Source organism: Hemicordylus capensis, chromosome 14 (genome assembly GCF_027244095.1).
Source record: "Hemicordylus capensis ecotype Gifberg chromosome 14, rHemCap1.1.pri, whole genome shotgun sequence".
NCBI classification, from domain to species: domain Eukaryota; kingdom Metazoa; phylum Chordata; class Lepidosauria; order Squamata; family Cordylidae; genus Hemicordylus; species Hemicordylus capensis.
Window position 1 is genome coordinate 19,440,030 of NC_069670.1, and position 14,850 is coordinate 19,454,879.

Genomic DNA, 14,850 nt, shown 5'->3' on the forward strand with positions numbered 1-14,850 from the left:
CCGGTCTTTTCTTTCTTTCTTTTTGAATGGAGGAGCAAAGGTTGGCGTGATTGGGGGGTGATGGTGGCTGGGTTGACGGCGAGCAGGCTTGATTGCAGCTAGGCTCTCGTGGTCTCTGGGGGGACCCCATAGCTGGAATGGGAGAGGGGCGTGTGTGTATGTGCGGATGTGTGTGCCTTTCCTTTTGGTTTCGCCCAGGACTGCTCAATTTCGGCTCTCCAGCTTTTTTTGGATCACAACTCCCATAACCCCTAGTCAGTAGCCAGGGGTTATGGGCATTGTAGGCCATCGTCTGTCAGCAGGAGCAGCCCTGGTCTGGCCCCATCCCTTGGTAACACCCACGATGGTGGCTCCCTTTTGCCAACTGAAAGTGAGGGACAAGGCAGCATTACGTATTGATAATATTTGGAGAGGATGCCATAGAAGGCCCCTGGTTCATTCCCTGGCAGCATCTCCAGGTAGGGCTGGGAAAGACCGCTGCCTAAAACCTCGGAGAGCTGCTGCCAGTCAGAGCAGGCAATACTAAGCTAGTTGCACCAAGGGTCTGACTCCATATAAGGCAACTTCCTGTGTCTCTAAAGCTCCCCCACCTACGAGATGATCTTGTTTGCCTTTGTCTTTCAAGCAGGTAGTCGCTCTCGGGCCATCACTGCGGAGAGAATTGGCCGGCTTGAGCCATTTCGGTCCCAAGAAAGCCCTGCTGGGGGCCAGAGGAGGCTGTGGCCACGGTTGGTAGATCTTGGGGACCAGTGTTCTCTCTAACAGGGAATCCCCGATGTTGTGGACTACAACTCCCAGAATCCCCAGCGGGAATGGCTTTTGCTTGGGGATTCTGGGAGTTGTAGTCCACAAGGTCTGGGAATCCCATAGGAGATGCTCCTGCACAGTTCCCACTTAAGCACACAAGAGCAGCACAAGAAGGCTGTGGTGATCAATGGAAACCGAATCTCTTTTTATCTCAAGCAAAAGTGAAGATGATCCACAGCCTGGAGGAGCTAAAAACAGCCCCCTGCCCCACCCATTAAGAACAATTCTGATGGTGTTTCAGGTTGCTCTTCTCTTATTTTGATTTGGCATTGTTTGGTGGGCTGGTGCTTTGGCCTCTTGCAACAGAGATTTGGTAGCCACAATTTATCAGTAGCCAACCAGCGGCCTCCTGGCATCCCATATAAGCAGAGCATTAAGGCAACAGAGCTCCTCCACTGCCTGTCCTCAAGCAACTGGAACTTGTATGTATACTGCTTCTGTACATGCAGGTTCCATTTAAATGTGAAAAACCTCTGTGTGGGTGGGGAGCTGGTTCCCTGATTGCCCCCCTCCCTGAAAAAACCCATTCCCTCACCCCACCCACCCACCAATGCCTTCACATCTGTAGTTCTATTCCTAACTATCATGATCGATAAGTATCCTGCTGGATCAGACCATAGATCCATCAAGTCCAGTATCATCCTCCCCATAGTGGCCTCCAGGTATCCCACAAGTAGACACTGGTGGTGGCAGCCCTCTCCCACGGCTTAATCTTCAGTATCTGTGATTCTGAGGTAGACTGCCTCTGGTCATGGAAGTTCTACAAAACCATCTTGATTGATAATCAGCGATAGTGTTAAAAAATGGGATGGGGGCAGGGAGTGAAGTTTCCCTTTCTCCTAGATTTTTCTTTGTCCTCTGCGGAGTACTTTCTCCTTTTATCTCCTGCCTCTTATCCCTTTTGTCCCCACATTATATCCCTTAGATCCACCTGGTGCCAGGTGTTAAGATCAAAGCTGGCCTGAAGGGTCCTTCAAACAGCAGAGGGGCAAAGGGAGGCAGATTAAAACTGGGGCTGCCTTTTGCACATCTCGTTTTCAAAGAGAAAGGGGGAGGGGATCAAACGTTCCCCTCTGATGGACTTTTCAGTTTGCTGCTTTAAAAAAAATAAATCTGTTCTTCCAGATTGAAACTTGGTTTGAGTCTCACTGAAAAGTGGCGTGAAGCGTGAAATGCAGAAAAGGTAAGGTTGAGGGTTGGTTAAAGTTTTGCCGTCGAGGCGGTGTGAACTCCTGGCGCCCACAGAGCCCCGTGGTTGTCTTTGGTAGGATACAGGAGGGGTTGACCATTGCCATCTCCCGCCCAATATGAGATGATGCCTTTAGCATCTTCCTAGATCGCTGCTGCCCGATAGAGGTGTTTCCCCATAGTCTGGGAAATATACCAGCGGGGATTCGAACCAGCAACCTCTAGCTCCCTAGGCAAGTTACTTCCCTGCTGCACCTTTAGGTGACTTGAGGGTTGATTAGTTGTGTCTTAATTTAGCCCTGTTCTGCTTAACAGGAGTCTCTCTCAGCCCTATCTTGGGGATGCTTCCAGGGAGGCAACTTGGAACCTTCCACAAACAAGCATGCAGGTGCTTTTCCCAGAGCGGCCCCATCCCCTAAGGGGAATATTTTATAGTGCTCACATGTAGTCTCCCATTCAAATATGAACCAGGGCAGACCCCACTTAGCAAAGGGGACAATTCAGGCTTGCTGCTACAAGGCCATCTTCCCTCCCAGCTTGCTTGTATCCAGTTGAGAACTGTGGGGAAATTCGACAGCCACTACTGAAACCCTGGTAGCCCCCATGGTCAGTAGCGAGAAGTGGGGATGTGCGAATAGGTTCAATTCCGAACCTGTTCGACATTGAACCGGTTCAGTTCGATGGCTCGATATCGGACCGAACCCCACAGTCCGGTTCGGTGTGATATCGAACGGAACCCCCCAAGCCTGTCCGGTCCAGACTCGAACCGAACCGGGCAACCCGATTTTGTGCACACCCCCTAGCGAGAAGTGTTGGGTGGACAAGGAGAGGAAGTAGAAGAACGACGAGCATTAACGTTTTGGAGGATCTGCACCGAGATATTAAATTAGTCCACAAGCCAGACCCACAAATTCGGGCCATCGGTACCATGTCAGGACGGACGCTCATAGTGATTTGGGACCTCTACCCCGCCAGAGATGGAAAAGAGGTGATCACATTCTTACAGCTTGTTGGTTATCGCCTCCTCTCTGTCCCTAACCCACTGTGTTATTAGGAAGTTAAACTGACAGATGTGACCCTGATGGGATGCATCCAGACCTCCCTGTTCTTTCTTCATCTCCATATGTTGTTTGTTCGTTTCTATATGTTGTGGTTTTTTACACTTATATCCTGCTTTTCCTCCGAGAAGCCCAGAGCAACATAGGTGCTTATGTTTCTCCTCACAACAACCCTGTAAAGTAGGTTAGGCTGAGAGAGAAGGGACTGGCCTGGGTTTCTCAACTGAATGGGGATTTGAACTCGGGTCTCCCCAGTCTTTGTCCAGCATTCTAACCACTACTCCCCACTGCTTCTCAGTGTTCTGTATATGTCTGCCTCCATTTTGCACGGGCCACATTCTGGTGCTAGCTGACGCCAGCACGGGGACCTCTTCGCTCGGTTCTTCTTGCCCTCTCAGTCTCTTAAGCCTCCCTTCTCACTCCTCCGAGAATTATGCTGATGGGGGTGGCACAAAATCGGTTGGTGTTGTCAGGAGGATGGTAGAAACCGCACAGGGCCACCTCCTTGCCCTGCCTTTGAGGGAAATGAGACCGCGAGCTGGACCTGCTGTGCCTCGTGTCTTTGTTTCTGCGGGGGCGTCTCTCTGAGTAACTCCAGGGCAGAAGGAAGGCAGAAAACTGTGTGGGCGGACACAGCTGACATGGAAAGCTGGAGACTGGGGAAGGGGAGAGAGGGGCACGCTGCTTAGTCCTGCTATAACTGAGCAAAGAGACACCTTTTTTAAAGTGGTGGTTCTCTTTTATTTCGCAGGGGGAGAGCAACTGGCCCTATCCAGCCCCAGCACAGCATCCCTCCAGTGGCTGTTGCTGCTGTCTACCTTATGTTTCTTTTGAGATTGTGCGCCCTTTGGGGACAGGGGACCATCTTATTTATGTATTTATTTTTCTATGTCAACCACTTTGAGAATGGAGGAGCCAGCGTGGTGTAGTGGTTAGTGCTGGACTAGGACCTGAGTTCAAATCCCCATTCAGCCATGAGACTTGCTGCGTGTCTCTGGGCCAGTCACTTCTCTCTCAGCCTAACCTACTTTACAGGGTTTTTGTGAGGAGAAACTTAAGCATGTAGTACACCGCTCTGGGCTCCTTGGAGGAAGAGCGGGATATAAATGCAAAATAATAATAATAATAATAATAATTTTGTTGTAGAGCATTATATAAATATTTGTAGTAGTAGTCACTTTTCCGGCTTGAAAATTTACTGGGCAGAATCTGCATCCACAGAGAGGGAAAGGGACGCAAAACTACGCCTGCGACGTCGGCTCCTGTAGAAAAGCGACCTTAAAACAGTGGTGTCTAGGCTGGTAACCTCCAGGCTTGACTACTGCAGGGTGCTCTACGTGGGGCTGCCCTTGTATGTTGTCAGGAAACTGCCACTGGTGCAGGATGCGACAGCCAGGCCGGTCTTCGGGGCCACTGATAATTGCAAAGGGTTCCAGCACCTGGTGCAACGACACCAACCGAAGAGACTACATTACTCCTATTTTAAAAGAACGACACTGACTGCCAATAAAGTTTCCAGGCAAAATACAAAGTGCTGCTTATGACCTATAACCCCCTGAATGGCCTGGGCCCAGGGTACTTAAGTGAACGCCGCCTTCTTCATGAACCCCGCTGCCTATTATGATCATCGGGGAGGTCCGTTTGCATTTACCACCGGCTCATTGGGTGACAAGCCACAACTCAGCATTCTCTAGGGTTGCCCCAGAGGTCTGGACATGCTCAAAATCAGAACTTCCCCATCTCTGGTTGATCTTAAGCGACCTCTGAAAACACACCTATTTTATCCGGCTTGTCATTCATAAGGTGCTTAAAGTGGTGTTAGTTATTTTAAGGTGGTGTTGATCGTTATTTTAAATTGTTTTACATGAGTTCATGTTTGTGCTTTTGAGATTTTACATGGGGTGGTGTACAACTGCGATAAATAAACAAAATATTTCATGAATGATCTCTTTGGAGATCAACAACAAATATTTATATAACGCTTTTCAACAAAAAGTGTCCAAAGTGGTTTACACAGAGAAATAATAAATAAATAAGATGGCTCCCTGTCCCCAAATAACTCACAATCTAAAGCAACATAAGACTATACACCAGCAACAGCCACTGGAGGGCTGCTGTGTTGGGGGTGGATAGGGCCAGTTGCTCTCCTCCTGCTACATACAAGCAAATCGCCACTTTAAAGAGGTGCCCCTTTGCGCAGTTAGCCGGGGTGTTGCTTCTTCATGCGCGAATGTCTCTTGCTAGGCTCTCTGCTTTGGTGGCACCCCAGAGTATGGGACTCCTCTGCCTCAAACGTCGGTGTAGTTGCAAATTCAGAAGTGCAGGCGCTCCCCGCGACAGCCCTCATAGCCACGCCCACTCCCATGGCAACACCCCCACCTTGATGCAGTAAATTTGGGGGCGGTTCCATTTCAAGACAGTCAAGGATGGTTTCCTAATCCTACAGAACTTGAACCTCATGGGTTTATTTGCCCAGAAGAGAGGGATCGGGATCGTCAGCCACAAAGAGGGGAGGATCCTCCTTGTGAGAGAAGACAGGAAGAAGGGTAATAACATCAACTGTAGCCTGATATATTTTGCAGTGGGAGGCATGAATTGTTCCCTCCTGCTAAACAGTGGCTGCCTTGGTTTACATTTGAATGGGAGACTACCTGTGTGAGCACTGTAAGATATTCCCCTGAGGGGATGGAGCTGTTCAGGGAAGAGTATCTAGGTTCCAAGTTCCCTCCCTGGCAGCATCTCCAAGACAGGGCTGTGAGAGACTCCTTCCTGCCACCTTGGAGAAGCCGCTGCCAATCTGTGTTGACAGTCCTGAGCTGGATGCACCAAGGGTCTGACTCTGTATATGGCAGCTCCTATATTCCTGCTGGAGTCGCAAGAATATCAGGAAATATGCTAAGCTGCAATCAGCACGTAGTTCTGGGAATTAATGAGTCAGATCAAATTAGCCAGCCTGTAATCCCCTTCGGTAATTTAATTTTCTCCTCCTTGTCGCCCTCCTCGGAATGAATTGTTTACTGGACGCAGGCACAGGAGGCACAAATCCGATGACACATGTCTCCGAAGACATGGGGCGCATTTCCGGAGCTGGGGCCCCGTTGAGCTTTGAGACTCAGCAAACCGCTTCGTGTACAGCGATGGAGAATTACGCCTCAAAAGCCAGTCTGGTACCTGCAGCTTTTGATGCCGAGGTTCTGTGATTCCCCCCCTTATAATTTAAGAAGGAATAGGGCAGCAAAAGTAAGAACTGGTGGGTCTGAGCAGCTCTCCCTGGAATATCTAAGGTTCTGGGTTGTCAGACTGGGGACATTTCCACAGGGGATTTGAGTAGGACAGGGAGACCCGCGTTCAAATCTCCACTCAGCTATGAAACTTCTGGGATGAGACTGGGCCGATCACATAGCTCTCATGTTTCTTGGTTGGTTGAAGACATTCTTCCTACCTTACAGGATTGTTGTGAGGATAAATAGAATCCTGTACAGAGCTCTGGACTCCTTGCAGGAAGAGCGGGATATAAATGCAGCAAATACATAATGAACGGCCCTTTGCCATTTGTAGCTCCTTGGCCCCCAATATAATTGAATTATATGGGATGGGGTGTGTTCTGGGGTTGTCTTGTACAGCTGAATATAGGAATTGCACGTATCCCATGTCAGACCCGTGGTACATATAGCTTATTTGCTTACACTGACTGGCAGCAGTTTTCCAACTTCTTTTCTCAGCCCCACCAGGAGATCGGAACATAGGAAGCTGCCATATACTGAGTCAGACCATAGTCCATCTAGCTCAGTATTGTCTTCACGGACTGGCAGCAGCTTCTCCAAGGTTGCCGGCAGGAGTCTCTCTCAGCCCTATCTTGGAGATGCTGCCAGGGAGGGAACTTGGAACCTAGATGCTCTTCCCAGAGTGGCTCCATCCTCTAAGAGGGGGGGACATCTTCCAGTGCTCACACTTCTAGCTTCCCCTTCATATGCAACCAGGGCAGACCCTGCTTAGCTAGGGGGAATCGTCCGCTTGCTACCACAAGGACTTTTTTCTTAGATGCCCTTGCTGTAAATAGTACTGGTCTCCATGGCCTGCATTTCCCCTCTCTCCAACCCCCTTCTGACCACATGGGGCATCGATTTCTCTGCCGTAGCGCGGGTCAATCTGGGTGCCCTAATTAAAATCCTTTTTCATTTTGGAAGCCGCGACAGCAAGTGTTCTCCTCAGGCGCCATGCTACCGAGTGTGCGTGTGCAGGTGAGGTGGGGCAGAGAAGACGGATGTGGGGCGAGGCTGGTGGTAGCCGGCAGCTTGCTCACCCACCAATTCGCGCAGCGTGGCCGCCCCTCTGGGTTGGCGGCGCAAAAGATATTTCGGTAACCGATGATTACGCGTCGGAGCCTGATAGAGCGAAAGGCTACACTGGAGACGCAGTGTGCGAAAAGGATGGAGAACAGAGGCAGATAATAACTACTTTAGGGACTGAAGTGCTCTCTCTGTTTCCATTCTGTTCGCTCTTTTTCAAGGTCCTGTCCCTGCTCCACACTCCTTCTCTTGATAGAACAAGAATGGGGCACTCTGTGTATCGGAATGCAAACCCGAGTCGTGATTTTCCCATGTATTGTCTCTCTCTGTCTATTGTACCCTGGGGGAGCTGGCGGAAGCCGTCTTGTTCCCAGGAGATGTTCAAGGCCGCAAATCTTTCTTGGTTCCCATAAAATTGGACCCTGTACCCCTCCCCCCCTCAAAAAAAAAAGCTGGGATGTGGATTCCAGTATTCCAAGTGCAGAGTATATTCTGCGCCTTGGCGTCATGGGAGGCGGCATCCTGAGAATCTCTGCTTCTGTTAATGGGAAGACAAACAGGTTTCTAGTCCTTAAGATCTGCTTGGGAAACATGTGGGTGCTAGCTGGTGAAACAGCAAAAGCTAGCCAGAGGACATAAACTGTTTTGGTGTGGGCATACCTTTGCCCCCTCAGCAGTCAGCAGCTTGATGTTAGGGGGTGGTAAGGTAAAGTAAAGTGTGCCGTCAAGTCGATTTCGACTCCGGGCACCCACGGAGCCCTGTGGTTTTCTTGTGATAAAATACAGGAGGGGTTTACCATTTCCGCCTCCCACGCAATATGAGATGATGCCTTTCAGCATCTTCCTATATCGATGCTGCCCGATATAGTACCAGCGGGGATTTGAACCGGCAACCTTCTGCTTGTTTGTCAAGCATTTCCCCAATGCGCCACTAGGTGGATCCTGCTTAAATGGGTCCCCAGTGCTCAACAGGGTCAGCTTGCCCACTAGGACTGGCCCCGTTCAGCCCATGATCCCTTGGTGTCAGAATCCCTAGCTGGACTTAAACATGCTGGCCGTTATCTCTTTCTTGAAACGACTGTTGGCCAACGATTCGAGAGTGCAGCTCCGAACCGACGTTTCGCCAAGAATCGGTTCACACATATGTAAGTTTCCCTTGATGGGTGGCACTGAAAATGTGCTTGAGGGCGATGTGGATGCCATCAGCACTTTGACCCAACGGATTCTGCCCCGTCTCCACCCCCACATGCCAGGGTGACTGATGCCAGCAGTCACCCCAGCAGGTCCCTTTGGAAACCACAGAGTGGGCCACATGTCTCACCTTTGTCCTCAGCCCAGACATGGCAGGAGCTTGTTTGGATCCTCCCTCCCTCTTCTAGTTGCCTGAATTTTGCACTGGGAATCTGCAGCCAGTCTAAATAGTCCTCCTTTCATGGCTTGGCTCTTTCTGTTCTGAGATTTATCCAGATTATTCACTGATAATGGGATTGGAGGGGTGTGTTCTGGTGGTGGACTTTGAGCAGAGAGTTTATTAAGATCACAAGAGCTACTGCAGCTCCCCACCAGTGACCTGCCGACCTTTCCTTGGATCTTGGCCGGACACACAGAAAAGGTTTACAGTGAAACCCGCAAAGAATCCTTGCACTCGCCAAGCTGTGTTAGCAATGGGATGGGGAGTGGGAACGTAGGAAGCTGCCTCCTGCTGAGTCAGACCCTTGGCACATCTTGCTTATTATTGTCTACACTGGCTGGCAGCGTCTCTCCAAGGTTGCAGGCAGGGGTCTCTCCAAGGCCTATCATAGGAACATAGGAGGCTGCTATATACTGAGTCAGACCATTGGTCTATCTAGCTCAGTATTGTCTTCACAGACTGGCAGCGGCTTCTCCAGGGTTGCAGGCAGGAGTCTCTCTCAGCCCGATCTTGGAGATGCTGCCAGGGAGGGAACTGGGAACATTCTGCTCTTCCCAGAACATCTCCATCCCCTAAGAAGGGGGGTAGCTTACAGTGCCTGTGTGTCGTCTCCCATCCAAATGCAAACCAAGGTGAACCCTGCATAGCAAAGGGGGCAATTCATGCTTGCTACCCAAAGACCAGCTCTCTAGCAAGAGGCATCCACGTTTAGTGACCAACTGAGCAAGGAACTGTTATTTTAACTGGTTAGCTAGTGACTTGCTGTGTACTGAAAAAAACCATCATCAGACACACAAGGGGGAAATGGGATAGGTCCCTGCTCCCACGGATCATACAATCTACATTTCAGCCGAAGGCGGGCAGAAAGGGCCACACGATCAATGTGAGGGAATGCAATTGGGTGTGTATACCCAACGTTTGAAGACCAAAGGCTTCAAGGAGAAGTTAGTTTTCAGGGTGGTTTTGAAGGGGTGGGGGAATTAGGTGACCGTGGTGTCTCCACGCACATTCTGGGAGCAGGGTTTCCAGGTGTCGTGTTGATTCTCCACGCCTCTTGCAGTGCCAAAGGCAGAGAGGGGGCCTTTCCAGGACTGGGGGTACCAATCTTGGCGTCAACGTGACCCAAACCCAGCGGCCTGCATTAATCATGCCAGCGAAGCAACTCTGCATAATTTCTCTTTCTTGGGCAAATTTATTCTGGCTGAATCCCTTTCCCCAACTCTAGGAAATTCAACTCAGCTTTTTCTTTGGCACCAGGCCCTTTGCCTGAGCTTCTTAAATGCAACCGTGAGCAACCGGGGCTTATTTTAAGAAATAAACACTGGGATTCTCAAGAATGTGGCCCTCCCATTCTGAGTTCCCCCCCATGGATTGCTGCATATGATGATGATACATTTCTAGCTACACTACCCCCAAGAAACTCTGTGCGGATCTCCAATTTTCCCACCCCTGAATAACCCGGTGTGGATTTTATCCTCACAACAACCCTGTGAGGTAGCTTATGTAGGAGAAGAATGGTAATTCAGTACCCTGCAATGTCAGTGAAGGTTGCCACCACCAGCACAACATAGGAAGGCATGCAGTGATGCTCCAGTTGCCTCTGCAGCAGGGCTGTAGGAAACCTAGGAAGCTGCTGCATACTGAGTCAAACCATTGGTTCACCCAGCTCAGTACTGTCCACACAAACTGGCAGCTACTTCCAAAGGTTTCAGGTAGGTATGTGCAGAGCCAGTTCTATCCGGACCCAGTTTGAATAGGCCGGTTCAACCAATTCAGACTTGAACTTGAACCAGACCCAAGAAAGGGGTGTTCGAACCGAACGAAATTCAAACCCAACCAGCCCCAATTCTAAGGGAACCGGTTTGGCGGTTCGAGGGGTATGGTAAAAGAGAATCTGGTGAGTATTCCCCTTTACAAGCAAAGTGATGCAGCTCCCCCAGACTGGGTCTGGGGCTCCAACATGGCTCAGTTCCGGCCTCTGCGCATGCGCGGGGGATCACACAAGTGGAAGTATTTTAAAGGCAAAGTTCCCCCACTTTGCTTGTAAAGGGGAATCCTCACTGGATCCAGGCTCACGGATTCCATGCTCACAGGCCAGGGGATGGTTTGAATGCGATTCGAATCGGACCGCCCGAATCGGTTCCATGCACACCCCTAGTTTCAGGCAGGAGTCTCTCCCAGCCCGGCCTGGAAATGCTGCCGGGGTTGAACCTCAGCTACGGCCCAGTGCAAGGGCTTTCTCTTTCCCCATCAAAGTTGCCCTAGAGCCGTCCGGCCACGTTGTGCCCTGACGCTCTCACTCCCTGCTGCAAATACATCCACGCCCCTTCACAGAAATGAATCTGAAGAGCAGCCTTCTGTATCGATTTGTCCCGATTTCCAGTTCCCATGGAGTCCCCCTTTTTGCTGGCTGAGCTCTCATGCTCCGGAGCGCCCTTGATCCGTCTTCCAGATAAAGACCTGGGATAGAAGAATGTGCAACCTTCCCCCACACCCACTACAAGGCCATTCCTAGCCAATTCTAAGACCCGCGGACAACAGAAGGGCCCGAGATCCAGTCGAATGCCTCCCTAGTGTTTATCTAGGGCTTCAGAGTGCCCATGCGCTTCACATATATTATCTCAGTAATCCTTGAATCAACAGCCCTGCATGGAAGGCCAAGATCACGACCCCCATATTTCAGAGGAAAAGCGGCTTGCCGATGGCCATCAGAAAAGAGATTCTAACTTTCTGATTCACACCTTTTGCCTCTTACTTGCTACTCTCTGCAGGCTCTCCAATGGAATTGCGCTTTAATTGTATTAACTAGACATCCAATTAACTTTCGACGACCAATGGCCCAGCTGGGGTGGCTTATATATTCCCAATGCTTTTTAAAAAACAGACCTTCAGTGCACTAAATTTCAAAATTGCAAGATCTTTCTTGCCCCCATGGCAAGGATCTTGTAGGTTAGGTTTATTATTTTGCATGTTTTGGGAAGATCTGGTGATAGGGAAGGAAAGCAAGCAAGCAAGCAAGAACAGAGTGAAAGAAAGAAGGAAGGAAGGAAAGAACAGAGCGAAAGAAAGACAAGTGGCCAAGGGTGTCTTTGCACGGCTTTGGCTAGTGTGCCAGCTGTATCCCTTTCTTGAGATGGCAGATCTGGCCACATGGCTACCCAATGCCTTAGTCACGTGGCTGGATTACTGTAATGCGCTCTACATGGGGCTGCTCTTGAAGAATATTCAGAAACTTCTGTTGGTGCAGATTGCAGGGTTCTTTCTGGAACTGCTCATTTGGAGCATATTACACCTATTCTGAAAGAGTTGGTTTCATAGCATAGGGGTTAGAGTGTTGGACTAGGACCGTGAAGACCCGAGTTCGAATCCCCATTCAGCCATGAAACTCACTGGGTGACTCTGGGCCAGTCATGTATCTCTCAGCCTAACCTACTTCATAGGGTTGTTGTGAGGATAAAAATAACAATGTGCAGCTCTCTGAGCTCCTCGGAGGAAGAGCGGGTTATAAATGAAAAATAAATAATAAATAAAATAAAAATTACCTTTAAAACCCTTAATAGTTTGGGCCCTGGGTACCTGAAGGACCGCCTGCTTGCAAGGGTTGCTGCCTGCCTAAAAAGATAATCAGAGGGGCCTTTACTCCATGCTCCGATGGTGAGAGAGGCTAGATTGCCGTGCACATGGGACAGGGCCTTCTCTGTTGTTGCCCCCAGACTCTGGAATGCCCTCCCAGTGAATGTCTGCTCTTTGACATCTGTGGCTGTTTCTAAAGACCCTTTTATTTGTTCAGGCTTTTACCCCTAGGGGCTGCCGGGTCTCTCAGCTTTCCTGTTTCTTTTGTCTTTTTAATGGTGGGTTTTTGGGGTGGTCTGTTTTTTGGTTTTTACTGCTTCACTGATTTTAAGGTTTTAGATGTCACTTTAATTGAATGTTATTGTATTTTAACTTTTGTAAACTGCCTTGAGATGCCTTTTTATGAAAGGTGGTATAAAAATTGAACTATCTATCTGTCTATCTGTCTGTCTATCTATCTATCTATATCTGGAGTTTAAAAAAAATTAACTTCTAAAGTTGGTTTTAACAGGGGCTTTTTAGATAATTTCTATTCGTTTTATTAATTCATTTTTATAGGGCATCTGTTTTATTGATTGTGAGTTGTCCTGAGCAATAATGTACTGGAGGGACAGGGTATAAAGATTTTAATTAGAATAAACAGTCCCAGACCCTTTGTGTTAAAGAGAGCCAGTGTGGTATATCTTCTGAAATCTTTCCTTTCTTTCTTTCTTTCTTTCTTTCTTTCTTTCTTTCTTTCTTTCTTTCTTTCTTTCTTTCACTTCTGCCTCTCTTTCTCTTCTAGCTTTCTTCCTCTTCTGCCTCTCTTTTCCCCCCTTTCTGCCTCTTCTGCTTCTCTTTCTTTCTTTTTTCCTTCTTTTCCTTCCTTCCTCTTCTGGCCCTGTTCCTCTTCTTTCTTTTTGCCTCTTTCTTTTTTTCTCTCTCTCTCCCTCTTCTGCCCCTCTTTCTGCCTTTCTCTTCTGCCTCTCTCTCTCTCCCCATTTGCAACTTGCTGTACAAGAGACTTCCTCTTGTCATTACCCAAATATTTTCACTGTCATCTCCTCCACCCCCTCCGCATACACCATCTCGGCATCACGAGATCTTGAAAGAACATGTCTTGAGACTTGTCTGGTCCTTGTGTTGACTGTTCCTGAATGCCACACATTTCAACAGTTGCGGTTGTGTATGGATTCTTGCCCTTTTCACTCTCTCGCTCGCTCTCTCCAGCAACGCAGCTCCTAGAACTTTCCCCCTTAGAACTTTTCCATTTCTGGAGCTGGGGCTCAGTTTCTCCCCTCCTTCCCTCCCTCTCCCCCCACTCCCAGCCATCTCCTCCCCATCTCTGCAGACCTCCACTTTCCCCAGCCAACAGTGATTCAAACAAAGAAGAAAGCCCCCAACTTCTGCCTGGATTTGCCTTTTTTATGGTGTGAACTCTGAGAACGTCACAGCTTGTCTGGCTATAGATGGGGCTGTAGAGCCCAGGATAACCCTCTTCGTGCCTGCCCACAAGAGAGAGAGAGAGAGAGGAGAGAGAGAGAGAGAAACAAGAGGGGGGGGAGCTGATGGAGTGGGGAGGCTCTCTGTGTTGTATAGATGTGCGCGCTTCACACAGAAGCAAAACTGCTCCTTCATGTCCCCGGAGATCTCGTGTGTTCCCTAAAAGAAAAGGGAAGCCAGCCAGGAGAAATAAGAGGTGTTGCAGGGGGGGAGAAAGGGAGGATTCTCAGCCTTTTCCATTCAAGATTTCGTCCACACAGCCACAAGAGACAAGAACCAGCCTCCTTGATTCCTGGAGATCTGCTGTGATTTCAACCCCCTCTCCCCAAACCCTACTTTCTTTCCCCCCCACCCCTCCCAGCCCCTCCCCCCCACCCCTTTCTGGCTGCCTGCGCTAAGGAATGATGAAAAAGACCAATTCAACCAAACGGGTGAGTGGACCCCCAGATCTTGGCCTTTTGTCATTCATTGTCTGGGGATGAGGGTTTATGCTTTCTGGATTTGGGGCAGGGGGGGTTGCAATTATTATTTTGACTTCCTGCTCCATCCCCCCCACCCCATCCCAACCAATGCCCCCCCCCCAACTAATTTGCCTCTCTCCCATCGCTGGTCTTTCGACTGATCAGGCAAGCAGATCTTCTGTTGTCGAGTCTCCATGATTCAAACCGAATTTTGCCTGAATTTCGAGGGCATTTCCCAGGGATGGGGCATCTCTGGTCTCTCTGTGTTACGGCTTCCCCTCCTGCAGATGGAGGCTGTTATCAGTGACCCCAGAAAGCGAAAGAGCTGTGTTTTTAAAAACCTGGAATTTTATATAGATCTTTCGGCCGTGGAAATGGGTGTCTGGAAATCCTCTGGTTTTGTTCTGCCTTTCCAAAGGCAAAGAAAAAGGTCTGCCTGTTCACAGAAATGCGGGCAGGCTGGGCCGGATATGTTTTTCTTATATAATATGCATGAGGCAAGAGCAAGATCGGTATGGTTTGGATCCACCACCACCCTGTCCCCACACGCACATTATCCCGACAGTTCTGTCTTTTGTTTT

General features: G+C 49.3%; 1 protein-coding gene across 1 annotated transcript in view; it reads left to right on the plus strand.

Annotated features, from left to right (window-relative positions):
• Positions 1–5,848: 5,848 nt before the first annotated feature.
• PLEKHO1 (pleckstrin homology domain containing O1) overlaps positions 5,849–14,850 on the plus strand; it is a 32,421-nt gene continuing 23,419 nt past the window's right edge. The window contains exon 1 of the mRNA XM_053279006.1: positions 5,849–14,239. Coding sequence (XP_053134981.1) covers positions 14,210–14,239 — 30 coding nt within the window. The 5' untranslated portion in view covers positions 5,849–14,209. The remainder of the gene's footprint in view (positions 14,240–14,850) is intronic.